General features: G+C 51.3%; 1 protein-coding gene across 1 annotated transcript in view; it reads left to right on the top strand.

Annotated features, from left to right (window-relative positions):
• LOC141421426 (EF-hand and coiled-coil domain-containing protein 1-like) overlaps positions 1 to 14605 on the top strand; it is a 28760-nt gene extending 14155 nt beyond the window's left edge. Inside the window, 6 exon segments of the mRNA XM_074066983.1 lie at positions 5488 to 5645; positions 7178 to 7286; positions 8081 to 8246; positions 11526 to 11666; positions 13617 to 13686; positions 14475 to 14605. Of these exon segments, the coding sequence (XP_073923084.1) occupies positions 5488 to 5645; positions 7178 to 7286; positions 8081 to 8246; positions 11526 to 11666; positions 13617 to 13686; positions 14475 to 14605 (775 nt within the window).
• Positions 14606 to 16162: the final 1557 nt, after the last annotated feature.

The raw sequence follows: 16162 nt of genomic DNA, 5'->3' as shown, positions 1-16162 counted from the left end.
ATATTGTAAGAACTTTGGTAAATGTTACAATTTACCCCAGGACAATAATAAAAAAATTTTTTAAGTCAACTATAATGTAAAAAAAAATGCTTGAGGAAAGGTTGGGACTGGGGTTGAGGCTCAGTGTTAAGGCAAGTGTTAGCATGCCTGAGGTCCTGGGTTCAACCTCCAGCACAACACGGGAGAAGGTTGATTCTGGCTCACAGTTTTGGAGGCTTTTCATCCATGGCCAGCCTAGCATGCTGCTTTGGGCCTGTGGGGAGGCAGCATATCATGATAAGGGTGTGTGGCAGAGCAAAACCACTCACCTCAAAGGCCATGTAGCAAAGGAAGAGAAAAAGGCACCAGGGAGTCCACAGTCACCTTCAAGGCCACACCCTCAATGACCTGAAGACTCCTGCTAGGCCCCACCTCCTAAAGGCTCCACCCCTTCCCAGGAGCACCACGCTGGGGACCAAGCTTTTAACACAAGGACCTTTGACAACATTACAGATCCAAACTATGGCAGAGTAAGGAGGGGCTGGTGGAGTGGCTCCAGTGCCCAGAGTTCAATGCCCAGTACTGCCAAAAAAAAAAAAAAGAGGGTAAGGTCTGGTGACATGGCTTAAGTGGCAGAGCACCTTCCTAGCAAGCACAAGGCCCTGATTCAAACCCCAATACCCAAAAAAATGATCAAGGTAAGGAAGGCCAAGGGGCAGGAAAGAGCTAGAGCTTCCTCTGTGCTGGTGTCTAAGCATTTGCCAGTCTGGGTGTCCCCAAGATCTGTGCCATTCTTTGCCATCATCTACAGAGTACTGTATTAGTTAATGACTATTTTCCCTTAAATTGGCTTGCTTTTACTTAACTTTTTTCTTTTTGTGTGCTGGGGATGGAGCCGGATCTTGCACATATGAGGCAAGCACTCTGCCACTGAATCACACCCCCAGCACAACTTAAATAATCTTAAAAGGAAGTTACATCACTGTCATAAAGTTAAAGCTGAGATCAATGTGCTTTTTATCCTTAGGAGACATTATAGTCTATGCGTCACTATTTAAAACACACAACGTACCTGTTCATCTGAGCGCCACCTAAAATCACCTCAAATAATAGCTGCGTATGTTTAGAAGCTCTGTGTTATTTCAGTTCATCTTCAGGACCCCAGGTCCCAGCCCAGGGCAGAGCCCTGTTATTGCTTACCATGGCTCAGAGACAGGGAGGGAGCTGTGGAGGTCATGCAGCAAAGCCACAGTACTGCAGGGTGGAAGCCGGATTTGGTGGCTCCTGCGGCCAGGCTCTGTATATCACAGAGCCAAGGGACAGGCCTGTCAGATGGTGCTGCCAAGATGGGAAAAGAGAAGAACAACAAGATCTGGCCCTTGTCAGGCTATGTAAGCTGCTGGGTGGGCAGCCATATGTGATCATTGACTGCAGCAGGAGGAAGCCATCAGAGGCGAGCCTGGAGCTCTGGGAGGGTGCAAATGAGGCCAGCTGGAGGGGACATCCAACCAACCACACAGGAGGTCTGTCAGGGAAGGAGGGTGTGAGAAACAGTGGGCAGCCACCACCTGCTTTCACTCCAGCAATGACTTCTGGACCACAGTACCTCTGCAGCTCCCAGACGCCTCCCAGAAACTCCAACATCTCACAGGAGAGCTTTTGAAGCCTAGCAGATAGGTTTGCAGGCAGGGAGGCATGCTCATTGCAATGCCTTCTCAGAGCTGGTTGTCTCAAGGACCCTGAGGAATGGTCCAGTAGAGAGTGGGGCAGTGGTGGAAGCAGCTGGATACCAAGTACTAGGTGAGCAGCACAGCCCAGCCCTGGAAAATGTGGCTTCTCTGCAACATATTTGACTCCTTGGAAAATTCCATAGCACGTTCTCCCTGTCCTGCTTTCCAGTGGCCTGTGCTCAGAGGCTTTCTTATCCCAACTTCATCACGTGACCTGTGTTCACCTAATGCAGATGGCCACTGGTCTGAGTCCTTCCAGAGCTTCTCTGCTGTCTGGCAGGCCCACTGAAGTGTAAGGACCCTTCCATCTCTGAGGTATGCAGCTTGGGAAGGTTACTTCAGCTCTCTGCTTTGGATTCCTCCTCTGAAACATGGGGACAATGATGGTAGCTATCTCATTAGGTTTAAAGTACTACAACATTGCCTCACAGCTGGTTAGCACTCTGAAAGGCTTAGCTATAACCATGCTTGCTGTTCATGTAGGACCCTGTACCTGAACAGGGTTTCTGAAACCTCAGAGTTGTGTGTGGAGGTGTAGTGTGGGATCCAGTCCACTCCAGCCAGCCTATGGTAGGAAACTCTTGGCTGTTCCTCATCTCATTTTGCTTCTCGAAGCTCTTAAATAGTTTAGGGGGAAACAAAGAAGCATCTCATAGTGGGAAGATGCAGATATTGTCTGGTTCAAGCTCAAGCTCTGTAACTCCACCCTCTGAAGTCCTTCTCACATGGCTGAACCAAGAAATTTACTTCCAATGCAGCCCCTTTCTTCCTTCCTTCCTTCCTTCCTTCCTTCCTCCCTTCTTTCTTTCCTTCCTTCCTTTTTCTTTTTATTTTCTTTTTTTTATAACAACCACTTATTTATTTCAGGACATAATCTACTACTTAGACTAGTGGATAACACTAAGTTATAACCTTGTTTAATTATCTATAGAATCTTTTATTTTTTTCAAAGATAAGTTCTAAAAATCACAAAACCACACAGGTTAGTAACACACACCAAAATGAGATTTAAAATGTAAGTCATGGCTCTCATTAACTGTGCTCTACTGTGAAAGATGCTACAAGAATACATACTAGACTACTAGCTGTTCTAAAATGTTCGAGTTGACAAGTACCCAACATTCTCCAGCATTTATAGACATACCTGTTGTATAAAGGGCCTTTTGTGACTAGAACAAAGAGAAACAATCCAACTTTATTGTTTTTGTTGTTTTTTGGTGGTTCTGGGGTTTTAAGTCAGGGCCTCATACTTGCTAGGCAGGAAATCGAGCACTTGAGCCGTGCCCCTAGCCCTTTTTGCTTTAGTTATTTTTCATGTAGGGTCTCATGTTTTTGCCTAGGGCCAGCCTCAGACCACGATGCTCCTACCTATGACCTCCCACATTGCTGGGATCACAGCCCTGTGTTATGACACTTCAGTTTTCTCAAGGCCTTTTCCCCAACTTTTCTAGAGATAACATTTAAATATCACATATTTCAAACCTTCAAATTAAATACATCCTCATAGATTCAGGTATCAAGTTGATATATTCACATATATACTTTCCAATTTCAGACTAACTAGACATACATTTAGAGCTATATCAATGTATCAAAGCCAAAGACAACCCAACTTCAGATCAAGAAAAACTGACCTATCTGTAGCATTTGACAGAGAAAACAGAGCTAACATGGTCCAAGAACACGCAAATAACAAATCAAACATAACCAGATGGTAAAGACTGGTCTTCAAACGGTAAAACAATGATGTCGCTTGCTTGAGACCTCTGGGTACAAAGCCACACACGCATACCTTAGTGCCACCAGCACTGGCTCAGCTTCCTTCCCTGGGAGAGCTTTGGAGCCACCAACCTGTGCTTTTGCATATTTTAGTTTCTGAACAGCTCCAGCTTGACCTTGGCATCTTGTCCAGGCTTCTGAGTAAGTCACAGCAGCACTCACACATAAAATCAGGTCTGGCTTTTTCCAGGGCAGAGGGGGAACTTATGTTACAACACAGAGAAGTCATGGGTAGGCAAGAAGCTCTACCAATTGCTCTGAGCTATTGAAGTATTTGCACAGTGTAGATAGCAGGGGCAACAGCAGTCAGCCCTAGGCCTTTGACAGCTAGGTGGCAGCACAGGGGTCAGGGCTTAAGTGTTGCATCTCCACTACCCACAGGTGTACTCTAGGTACTTCTTGCCCCTGACCACACTGGTCAGCTTGCTTCCTCCTTGCCACCACTGCTTCTTCTCTTCCTGTTACAGATCAGGAAAGGTGGAAAGGTCCCTCAAGAGAAAGCCTTTATTGAGACCTGATACGGTGACAGCAGAGTGCTCCAGAAAGGAGCACACCTCCCAGGTGCTCACAAAGGGAGTTGAGCAGCCTACCTATATAGCAGGGGTTGGGAGGAGGTCCTGCACCAATCACAACAGTCCACTTATGTTTACTCTAATCACAGTATAGCCATTATGCAAATAAAAGTTGTGTTTGCACCAATCACAGGTCTTCTGTTGGGCTGAAGTGCAGTACAAGGTAGAGGAACCCACTTTTCCCTGGGACAGAAGTTAAGCATTGTTGGAGCACTGTTAGTCTTGCTAAAATACTATTACTGATAAACATTTATTGTAAGCACCCTTTTGAAAGTGCTTTGGCTCAATAGAAGACCACCTGCTACAACTACCACTTCCATGTGGGAAAGAGGTGGGCAGCACCTTTGGCTGATGCTAAGCCCTGGGTGAACCTGAATAAGAGTTAGGGCTCATAGATCACAAAAGCTCAGGCTCACCCTTGACTTTAGGTAAAGCCTGACCTAGCAACTCATATGACATTACTAAGAACCCTGTTCCTGGGGGGCCGCTTTAGGCTTTGTCAGTAGCCCCAGCATCTAGAGAGTCCTTTCACCCCCATCACAAAGGGTGTTACAGTTCTGGACCTGGTCCTCAACCTCTCCTAGTGTGAGACAGCTCCGCATGTCTCATTGGCCCCTGAGTCAGTTGTAGATGTGGGGGTCCCAGGAGGTTGTCCAGGTGCCATCAGCCTCTGAGTGCTGAGTCCACAGGAGCCAAAGCCTACACAACCCACACCCCACCTGCACCCCATCTACGCCACCCACACCCTGCCCTGTGCCATCTGTGCCCTACCTGCACCACATCCTCCCTGTGCCCCACCAGCACCAACTGCATCCTGCCTTGTGCCACCCACATCCCACCTGAGTTACCTACACCCTGTCCTGTGCCACCTACTCCCTTCCTGCTCTACCCATGTCCTCCCTGTGTCCCACCTGCTCCCTGCCCTGCACCACCTGCTGCCCACCCAAGTTGCCTGTGCCAGTTCCTCTGGCCTTTCCCACCTGATTGTCACCCACTGCTGATCCTCTGACAGGTGGTTGCGGCCTGTGGAGCTCCTGAGCTCCAGAGTTGAGGCCCAGGGTCTTTGTCCAATCAAATGTGGTCCTGGGAAATCCACCAAAGTGAACCCACTTAAAATGGGGACTGAAAAGAATGAAAAATAAGACTAAGATTCTTTAAAATGAGCTTATGGTACTATTTGTCTAATAAAAACAGGCAATATTTTCATTCATTCTCTTTTAAAAAGTTTCATGACTGAAGTACAATGCTCTTATTCTTAGACCAAACACAGAATGTGTCATCCTGTTTCTCACTTTTGCAGTTAATCAGGAGGCTTCCTTTGTTAGTTTTCTCAGTCCTCCATGTCCCTTTTGGTCACATAACCTTCATCCTGTTGATTTTCTCCTCTCACTTGCAAAGTGGCCCACTCTTGTCTCCCCTGCCCACAGGTCAGAAGGTCCTAAGCTCCCAAGATCCTCACGAGCCAGCCCAGAGCTAGAAAATGAGAGTGGCGAACCTGAGGACCATGGGACCAGAGACCCAGATGCCTCTCCAAAGGGCACCTGGCAGTCAGACAGCAGCTTGGAGAGCCGAGCCCCAGAGGAAGGTCTGTCTCTGCTCATCCTGCTCCAGGCCCATGTGGGTCCCCGCTGCACCCCAACCCTCTCCCAGGCACCACCAGCACTAATGCCACCATCTGGCCCCACACAGAACCCTGCTCCCCAGCCATTGGGCTGGCTTCCCAACCCCAAGAGAGCCCCTTCCCAGGCCATCATCATAAGCACCTGGACCTTAAGAACCTGGTGCAGATGGAGTATCTCAAAGGGCTCACCTGCTCCACCATAGGCAGGGCTGAGTCTCCATCCCCTACACCTGTCCTCAGAACCCCTCTCCTGTCCCTGGTGCAAGCACCACATGCACACACACCAGGGGATACACATTGAGAAGGGCACTGTCACTATTGGAAATGCATCACCAAAAGGTCACAAAACAGTTACCTGGTTGTCCTTCTGTCTGGGACACTTAAGTAGGCAGAAGAGCCCTAGGAACCATGGCTGGAAAGGCCAGGCTGAGCAATGGTGTCTGGGACCAGGGCTCCCTGAGTCTGAGGTCCCAAACCCACCAAGTGGCCAGGATCCACTGAGAGCCTTAAAACACAGACACCAGGCCACCAAGATGCCCTGCACTGAGGAGAGCTCATAACCCGTTTTGTTTTAAACTTCAATCACAACAGCACTGTTTGTGTACAAACTTCAGATCAGTGACCAACGCCACTCAGGTTAAAAAGGAACTTTTGGTCACATAACTGACAAGTCCAAGTAGGTTTCAGGCAACCTGTGGGGCTTGGCATGCTGCCCTGCACTGATCTGGTCTCAGTCCACCCAGTGTCCCCAGGCAGAGGCAGCCCCGCTCCCAGCAGCCCAAAGGTTCTCCACCCAGGAAGAGGACGACCTCCTCCCTGCAAGCCTGAGTCTTTTCTTGGCCCAAGTCTCACTGGCTTCCAAGGGTCCCCAGCTCTTCCTGACTCTGTGGCCATGGCCAGGTTGGCCTACCTGTGATTGCCCACTGGACTCACAGCTCCTAGCTGAGGTACAAAGGGCCAGCATCACTGAGGAGAATCAGGGCTAATCCTGGGGACAGGGACTGACAGAGAATACAGGGTGACCACAGCAGACTTGGGGTTTCTAGTGCCCAGCAAGGCAGGAGCCACAAAGACCCAGCAATGTTGGGAACCACAGACAGTCACATGTGGGACACCCCCTACCTCTGCATCCTCTGAAATAGGAGAATTGAAAAGCTGTCTGACCTGGTGCCCCCACCCTGCAGAGCCCAGCTCCTCAAGGGTGGCACATTCCTTGGCCCAGGTCCTCTGTCACAAAATGGAAACTGCTCCCTAATGAGGCCACAGGCATGCCTGGCTGTGTCCTAGGAGAAAACAAGGCTGTCTCCCCCAAACCCCTGTGTGGAATCCCAGGGAGTCCTGAGCCAGTCACATGGAGAGGTTACACCCACATGGGACCTCACCTCACAGGAGCCTAGGACTCAGGACCCCCAGAGCTCCTCCCTACTACCATCCACATTTCCCCTGGGGCAGGCTGGCTGGTCCCCACGCTGAGTCCCCTGTCCCCGCTCCAACAGTGGACGAGCAGCTCTTCCGCTCTGTGGAGGGCCAGGCTGCCTCTGAAGAGGAGGATGAAGAGGAGGAGGAATGGCAGGAGGAGCAGAGGCCCTCAGGCTGTGGCAGCCAGTAAGTGAAGGACAAAGCCCCAGGAAGGCTGCACTCTGCAGGCCCCTCCACAGTGGCAGCTTGAAGCTGAGCCCTCCCAGGCTGACCCCCTGCCAGCCCCTCTGAGGCTGTCTGTCACAGGGCAATGACAAGCCAACCACAGCATAGGTCAGGATTAAAGGCAAGACCTCTCAGTCACAGCCCCCCGCCATTCCCTGGCCACTGTCCCAGATTCACTGGCACTCTCAGCCATTCCCAACCACTGCAGCTATATTTACTTCAATGCAGCATTTATTATACAGTGACCCAGTGCATGGCAAATTTAAGGCTCTGCAAAAAGAACAAACAAGACAATATCTCTGCTGTCCTGGGTCCTCTACTCTAGTGAGTGTGACAGGTGTGAAAAAGAGCCAGGGCGGAGGGGGACAAGGTGCTGGAAGCACCTCTGTGAAGGTGCTATTGAAAAGAGACCTGAAGGAAATGCAGGAGTAAGCAATGCAGATGATCTGGAAAGAGCATTCCAGAAACAAGAACAGCAAGTGCAAAGGCCCTGGGGCATGTTAGAGGGAGAGTGAGAAGGCCACAGTAACTTGGATAGACTGAGCAGAGGGATTGGAAGAGGGTCACAGAGGTCAGGGGTGAGGTCTTTGGCAGTTTCTCTGTGTGACTGGGGGCCACAAGAAGGTGCTGGGCAGATGGGTACTGCACCCTGGCTTTGATTTTAGGAGACAGGCCTGACGATGAGGCCTGTTCTCTAAGGCTGGAGCACCAGAATAGCATCACTGTGGGGACAGTGCTGATGCTCTCCTCTGCAGGTGCCATGATCAGATGGTCAAGACACCCAGGACCTACTCCAGCCACTGTGGTAATGCCAACCACACTTGCACCCTGAGGGAACTGGAGGCCCACATCACCAGGCTGGGAGAGCAGCGGCAGGCCCAAGGTTGTAGCAGGAAGGCCCTGGGCACACCTGGAGAGGAGGTCAGTAAAGCCCCAAGATGGAGTCTGTCACGCTGGAAGGACCTGAGGTCCTGGACTCCATTCACAGATGCACACATTGGCACTCAGATGTGATTTCCTTTGACTCAGATGCAATGGGAACTCTCTGGGTTGCAGGTTACAGGGTCCCATCTCAGATTAGCTCAGATGCAAAGCAGGAACTTATGAGAACATGGGGCTGAGAACAAGGTGGCACGAGCCTCAGGAACAGCTGGGTCCAGGGATTTTGACATAGTCCTACAATCTGTTGTGAATTTCTCTGGTTTCTGGCCTCACGTTCCCTGGCTTCAGAGGGGTGAGGGAAGGGGAGACTGACGTCTCTAGTCTCTGCAGACCAATGAGAAACCCCAGGGGGAAAATGAGTCTCAGCCTCAGGCAATACTGGTGGTATGAAGGCAGGTTCTGTGATTGACTGCCCACAGTCAGAGGAAGTGATGTAGCAAGAAGCAGCAGGAGGGATGCTGAATACCCAGTAACCTCTAATTTCAATAAGACCTCTTAGCACTTGTCATTTTGTCTGTCAGGCCTGTAGCAACTTTTCATGTCCCTAGTGGCTAAACAATGCCACTGACAGCTGTCCTTCCACTGACCCACTGCACTTTTGCCTACTGGTTTTGATATAGGATCATTTTACACTTACATCTCTGAAATTCTAAATGTGCTGTTAAAGATGTATGGTTGGATACTGTTCTAGCTTTGTAAATGATAACTTAGAAATGATACCACCTTCCACACACAGCACATAAGCTGTGCTGGGCACTGACATGCCCTCTCTCATTTAAGATCAAGGGCAGGGGCTCAGTGGTAGTGTTGCCTAGCACAGGATGCCTGGCTTCCATCCCCAGCACAAAAAAATAAAAGTGGGTCAGGCACCAACCACTCACTCCTGTAACCCTAGCTACTCGGGAGGCAGAGATCAGGAGGATTATGGTTTGAAGCCAGCCCAGGGAAACAGTTCGTGAGACCCTATCTCAAAAATATCCATCAAAAACAGGGCTGGCAGAGTGCCTCAAGTGGTAGAGCACCTACCTAGCAAGTGCAAGGCTCTGAGTTCAAACCCCAGTACTGCCAAAAAAAAGGGAAAAAAATGAAGGAAGGGAGGGAAAAAGTCATTTTACGGTCAAGGAGCACAATGAGATAGGTAAGGAATGGTTTGAAGGAAATCATTGCTCAGAAACTGTGCCCTCAGCCACATCAGTGTGCCCATTAAACCACAGCAGCTATTCTGCTCCATCCTCTGGAAAAAGAGAGCACTGGGTCCTGTTTAGGTGACACCCGTTAGAGTGTGAAATCAGAGACCAGACAGAAGAAAGCAGGCCTAAGTACTGAGGTGAACTGGACACTTTGATGTTTGCAAAAGGAAATGATGAATGTCAGCCACTTGTGGTACACGCCTGTAGTCCCAACTACTGCGGAGGCTGAGGCAGGAGGATGGCTTGAGCCCAGGAGTTCAAGGGCAGCCTGGGCAACATAGCAAAGCCCTGTCTCAAAAGGAAGAAAGGAAGGAAGGGAAAAAGCTGAATGTCATTAATGGGGAGCCAATGTGGCTGCTTCTAAGCCTTCCAATGAGACAGAATCTGTACCACCTGTGATTCTGGGACCTCTGCCTTCAGGGGGAGGGGTGGTGCACAGGGTTGGGGGGCACCTCCCCTATAATAAGCCTGAAAAATCTAAGAGTTGTCAAAGGACAAAATCATAACAAGTTAGTTTTAAGATTATAATTAGCTTCGTTTGTGATTCTAGAATCAGGCAACACCTCACTCCATCTAACAGTATGTTCCAATGAGCTGAGCCAAGGATGTTAGTTTTGTAGATAGAAAAGACTGAAGACAGCAGACACAGAGAGCAGTTGTTCACTTCTAAGTCACTGTCCCTGTGAGGTGCACAGAGGAAGATGGGATAATAGAAATAGAACTGGTTTACTTTGTCACATCTTCTTGTAAGGATTATGGCAGAGGGAGCAACTGGCCTGGGGAAATCTGTCCACCCTCTCCTGATTTCTCAGAAAGTTTCAGCTTAGTGATGTGCTCTAGGCTGAGGGGCTCCATTCTGATCTTTAGCCTGCTCTGTGGGGGCCCAGGCCAGGAGCTCAGTCCTAAACAGTGGCTTCCCAGGATTGCTATTGAACAGAACTTAATTCAGATGAAACTCAACTCACCAGAGCAGGAGCCAGTGCTAACCAGCATGGCACTGCCCTCAGTCCTGACTCTAGGCCTGTGTGACCTTGAGAAGGTTACTTGATGCTTCTGCACCTCAGCTTATTTATCTATAAAACAGGCAGAATATAAGTATGAGTACACACATATGCAGTGGGTGTGCACTGGTGGTGAAGGGCCACAGTCCCCACCATCTGGAAAGACATTCTCTAGCATTCTTGTATTAGGTGATCTCATATGTCAGGGTTTTCATCCATATTCTCACCACCATGGCTCAGCCTTCCCTGAGGCCTTGGTCTTGCTGGCCAGATGTCCTTCAGGAAAGCCACAGCCTCTGTGCTGGGAAAGGGTGCTGATCAGTGATGTGCAGGGCTGGAGGCCACCTGGAGGTAAACTGTCAGTCACAGCCATTGCCTCTTTTCTGAGTAAATTTCAAGACTACAGGGTTGAAAATGAGCCAAGTCCTCACTATGATGGACCAAGGCACAGGACCTGTGTCCTCCTGCCCAAAGCCACAGCACACCAAGGCAGCCGCCTCCTTCTCCTGTCTTTGTGCCAAGGGATGCTCACCAGATGCAGGCCGGCTGCATGCCTGCATTAGAAGAAGACGGCCATGGGACGCTCCACTGGCATTCTGGTGGATTCGTGGCTCTTCACCACCAGTACACACTCACTGCACACGTATAGCACACACGTGTATTCTGCCTGTTTTACAGGCTCAGTAGCCTACCAGTACCTTCTTTGTCTGTTTAAGCTAGCCAGGTGGGTTTCTACTGCTTGCCATCAACCAAACTTATTAAAAAACAAACCAGAGCCCTGAGTTCAAACCCCAGCACACAGAAACAAATCAAAAGCTTAGAGAAGATGAGGGAGAACAGAGCCCTTAGAATAGGAAAGAAAAACCCATACTCTACGTCAGTCCTGCTCACCTTGCAATTTGGGGCCAGGTACTCAGCTTCTCTGGGCCTCAGCACCACCCTGAGATAGAGCATGGTTTACTTGCCTGGCTACTGGGCAAGCTGGGGTAGGCCAGGAAGATGAGCTCTGTGAAAGCATTAGTCCTTACACTGAGACACTTTCCCTCCCACCTCCTGCCTTCCCGCAGGCAGAGCTGCAGCAGAAGGTGGTGGAGAGCGAGCACCTGCGGCTGGAGCTGCAGATGGTAGAGACGGAGCGGGTACAGCTGTTGCTGCTGGAGGAGAAGGTGGTGGACGTGCTGCAGCTCCTGCAGAGGCTCCGAGACTTGGTAGGCAGCCCCGGAGTTGTGGGTAGGAGGCTTGCAGGTGCCATCTATTTGACTGATGGAGGCTCGGAGAGGCCAGCAGAAAAGAGGGAGTTCCCAGGTCGTGTTAGGATGCTGGGGTTACTGTGAACTAAAGGTCAGAGGAGGACAAATGAGTTGTAAGCTGCTTACAGCAGCAAAATCACTAAAGAGAAATGTAGCAGACCACATCCACGCTTTTCAAAGAAATGCAATGTAACCAAGTCCATTCCCCTAGGATCATGGGTGATCCATTTCCAGTAATGCATCACCATGATCTGCTGTGCTGCAGAGTGAAGGAAGAAACTGTGCACCACCTCGACAGGCACAAAAGGCCACTGAGCCAGGACTGTACAGCCAGCATGAGGCGGACACAGGACCCAAATCCTGAGCAGGATCTTTGCTGTGCCTCAGGCTGCTGGGGACACAAGGCAGCTGATGTCACCCAGTGTCACCCAACCTGGGCAAGCAGAGAGCTGCAGATGGGTCCTGAGGTGCAGCATTCCCAGTACAGGCCTGGGCCATGCAGCCCAGCGAAATACTGGGCCACCTCCAACTGGGTGGCTTTGGGAAAATTTCTCTCTCTCTCTCTCTCTCTCTTTCATTTTTTTATTTGTTTTTTGAGACAGTGTCTCATTATGTAACCATCCTGCCTCAATCTCCAAGTGCTGGGATTACAGATGTGCCCCACCATGCCTGGCTCTTTTATTTTATTTTTTTTAACATTGCTTTTTATTATTGGTTAAAATGGTTCAAATGAATGATTCATAAAAGCACTTCTTAGTCATGGTTATTTCCCAAGTGCTTATGTCCCACATTAAGGCAATCCTTAAATACATGGTCTTTGGTGGGATAGAGCCTGCACACTGTTCCATCACCCCCCAAAAGTCTCTGAGATGCCAGTGTGCACAGCCTGAGGGCAGGAAGAGGTGATGGGGAGGAAGGGGTGATGGAGGAGGAAGGAGTGATGGGGAGGAAGGGGTGATGGGGGCAGAAGAGGCGATGGGAGAGGAAGGGGTAATGGGGGCAGAAAGAGGTGATGGGAGAGGAAGGGGTGATGGGGGAGGAATGAGTGATGGGGAGGAAGGAGTGATGGGAGACAGGAAGGGGTGATGGGAGGCAGGAAGGGGTGATGGGAGAGGAAGGGGTGATGGGGAAGAAAGGGGTGATGGAGCAGGAAGGGGTGATGGGGGAGGAAGGGGTGATGGGGGAGGAAGAGGTGATGGGGAAGAAGGGGTGATGGAGGAGGAAGGAGTGATGGGGAGGAAGGGGTGATGGGGGCAGAAGAGGCGATGGGAGAGGAAGGGGTAATGGGGGCAGAAAGAGGTGATGGGAGAGGAAGGGGTGATGGGGGAGGAATGAGTGATGGGGAGGAAGGAGTGATGGGAGACAGGAAGGGGTGATGGGAGGCAGGAAGGGGTGATGGGAGAGGAAGGGGTGATGGGGAAGAAAGGGGTGATGGAGCAGGAAGGGGTGATGGGGGAGGAAGGGGTGATGGGGGAGGAAGAGGTGATGGGGAAGAAGGGGTGATGGAGCAGGAAGGGGTGCTGGGGGAGGAAGGGGTGATGGGAGAGGAAGAGATGACGGAGATCAGGAAGGGGTGATGGGAGACAGGAAGGGATGATGGGGGAGGAAGGGGTGATGGGGGAGGAAGGGGTGATGGAGCAGGAAGGGGTGATGGGGGAGGAAGAGGTGATGGGGGAGGAAGAGGTGATGGGAGAGGGAGAGGTAATGGAGATCAGGAAAGGATGATGGGGGAGGAAGGGGTGATGGAGGAGGAAGAGGTGATGGAGCAGGAAGGGGTGATAGGGGAGGAAGGGGTGATGGGAGAGGAAGAGGTGATGGAGGTCAGGAAGGGATGATGCAGTCACTTTATTGAGCCCAGGGAGCTCCACAGAAGTCACTGATCCAGCCCTCTCTCCATTTCTTTTGAAGAACATATCAAAGAGAGCCCTGGGAAAGATCTTGCTGTGCACGCTGGACACTTGCAGGGACCCCACACAGGGTAGGAGAATGCCCCATCCCACAGAGCCTAGACAGCTGCTGGGGGAATCCTGACCAGGAAACTCCAGCACTGCCCTGAGTGTCTTGTCTGCAAAATGGTGACATTGTTCCTGCCTGAACAATGCAAGGGGTAAAGTCTAGGGCAGACTTCAGAAAGGGAAGAAAGCAGTTTACCAAGAGCAGAGATGCAGAAGCCCCAGGCAGACACACAGACAGAAGCCACAATGGTCACATCCAGCAAGGGGACTGTTCGGGGCTGGCGTGCTCACTGGGCTTACTGTGGGCCAAATTCTGGGGAGGTGTCTCAGTTCCCCCCACATCCTTCTAGCTGCCATGTAAGGAGGGAGTTATCGTCCCCATTCCACAGATGAAGAGACAAGCACAGAGGGTCAGGTGCTGGCCACACCTAAGGGCTGGGTTATTTCCCAGAAGCACTAAGCCACAGATCCTGCTGCTTGGACAAAGGTCAGGGCACCAGATCTCACCAGGGCCAGCCACACCCTGCCTGAGGGCATTGCAGGCTGATGGGGAGACCAATGGTGTGAGCCTTTGCTTGTTGGCCCTTTCTGGGGACCTGAATGGTCCCTGACATCCAGGAAGAGAAGGAAGCATGTGCTAGAAGCCTCCTCTCAAAGAGTCCTCAGTGGAGGAGGGACACCAGGGAGAGGGAGATAGCTGGACAGGGCTGGGAGTGGTACCAGCATGGTGGTGGCAGCCCCAGGGAGGAGGAAGGGAGCCCTGTGGGGCTGAAGCAGACTAATGCTGCTTCCTGCTACCCTTTCTCTCCAGAAGCCAGATCTGGTCCCTTGGCCATCCTGGATGCCCTGTACCAAGCCTTGGCCGGCTGCGAGCTCCTTCAGAGACAGCCATCAGCAGCTGAGGGTCCTGCACTCACCAACCCCCTCCTTGTCTCCTGCTGAGGTCCTCAGCAGGATCAGGCAGCCTGATTCTATGGGACCAGCCTCCTGATCATTCAGACCACTATCACACTGCCCCCCATGGCCAGCACACCCTCCACAGATGGTCTGACCACTGTCGCATCCTCAGAATTCTGGAGGCCCTGACTCCTTCAAAGACTGGCAGCCACCCCTTCCTTGGGTTCCTCCTACATTCCCCTTGCATTCCTACCATCAGACCCTACGATGAAGCCCCAGTGTTGCTAGATGAGCCCACAGCTGATGCTGACTCCCTTGCCTGGCCCTGTGCAGCTTAGAATCTCTTCTATAAGGCCCCAGGATTTCTCCCCCACCCCCAGCACTGTCCTCTTCCACTAGCCTGCAGGCTGCATGGGAGCCTGAGCCCAACCTGGAGGACACATCTGGTCCACTGGGGATCTCTCCACACCCAGAAAGTGTTAAAGACTACGAAAGGCCAGGAAAGTTCAGGGAGGGCCTGGTCTCTAGGCTTCCTGTAGAAGCTGGCTTTGAACACACTTTAGAAGAGTTAGGATTTGGATGAGCAAAGAGAGGAGAATGGTGTCTGATTTGTGGTAACAGCAAGAACAGGAGTGTGGTGTTGGTGGGGCCCCCATACAGTACCTGGAGTCCTCCTTCCATCTCACATTCTTACAGGATTGCAGCAAGATTAATACAAGACACCCAGTCTCCCCAGTTTAGAAATCACAGAGGAAAGAAGGACATGCTGGCTTATAGTACAGTGTGGTGAAATCAGCACTAAAACAAGAAAGAAGTACGAGAGGCCAACCAAGGGGGTCTGTCTGAACTGCACAGGACAGGATGCAGGTGCACCACAGAGGACAGAGTGCACCACAGAGGGCAAGGTGCACGATCGAGGACAGGGTACACAGTGGGTCAGCAGGAAGGAGAAGGTCTGTCTGAGCCAGCTGGAGAGAGCCAGGTGGGGCAGCTCATGGGGTCTTGCTGGCAGACAGAGATCTGAGAGTTGGCACAGACAATGGGGAGCTAAATTGCCATGTTGAGGTTAGATGGGAGGCAGGGAATGAAGAGGCAACACAGAGCTGTGTACACAAGAGGGCCAACAGGGTCTAAGCCAGAGCCACAAGTGACTGAGGGGTCAAGGGGCAGCCACAGGGGAGGCCTGGGAGCAGACGCATTCCCATTCCTAGGTAGGGACAACAAGGAAGAAAGGGGAGGGAGGGGCTGGAAGATAATATGCTGGGCTCTGGCCTCAGACCCCAGCCCTGGACATCACCAGGGTTTCTGGGAACCAGGCAAAGCTCCTGTTTTCAGTGCTCCTCTGTGGCTGGCCCAGAGGGCCACCTCTGGTCCAGGTGTAACAGACCTATTTGGAAAGGGCCCCAGGACTCCTCTCAGCTCAGTCTAAGCCCCCCGGGCCTGCTCCTGTATCTGTGCCACCTGAGCCCCTCCTGGAGTCCTGCTCAGTGAGGGCCGCCTCTGCACCCTGCTCATGCTCAGCTGTGGGCATTGTCACGCATGCCAGAACTCAGTGTGCACAAGTGTGTAGGTAAAAACTCAGGGGACCCCAGGGGACCCCAC

Source organism: Castor canadensis, chromosome 3 (genome assembly GCF_047511655.1).
Source record: "Castor canadensis chromosome 3, mCasCan1.hap1v2, whole genome shotgun sequence".
In the NCBI taxonomy this organism is placed as follows: Eukaryota; Metazoa; Chordata; class Mammalia; order Rodentia; family Castoridae; genus Castor; species Castor canadensis.
Note: the sequence above shows the minus strand (reverse complement) of the source record. Positions and strands in the feature narration are given on the sequence as shown.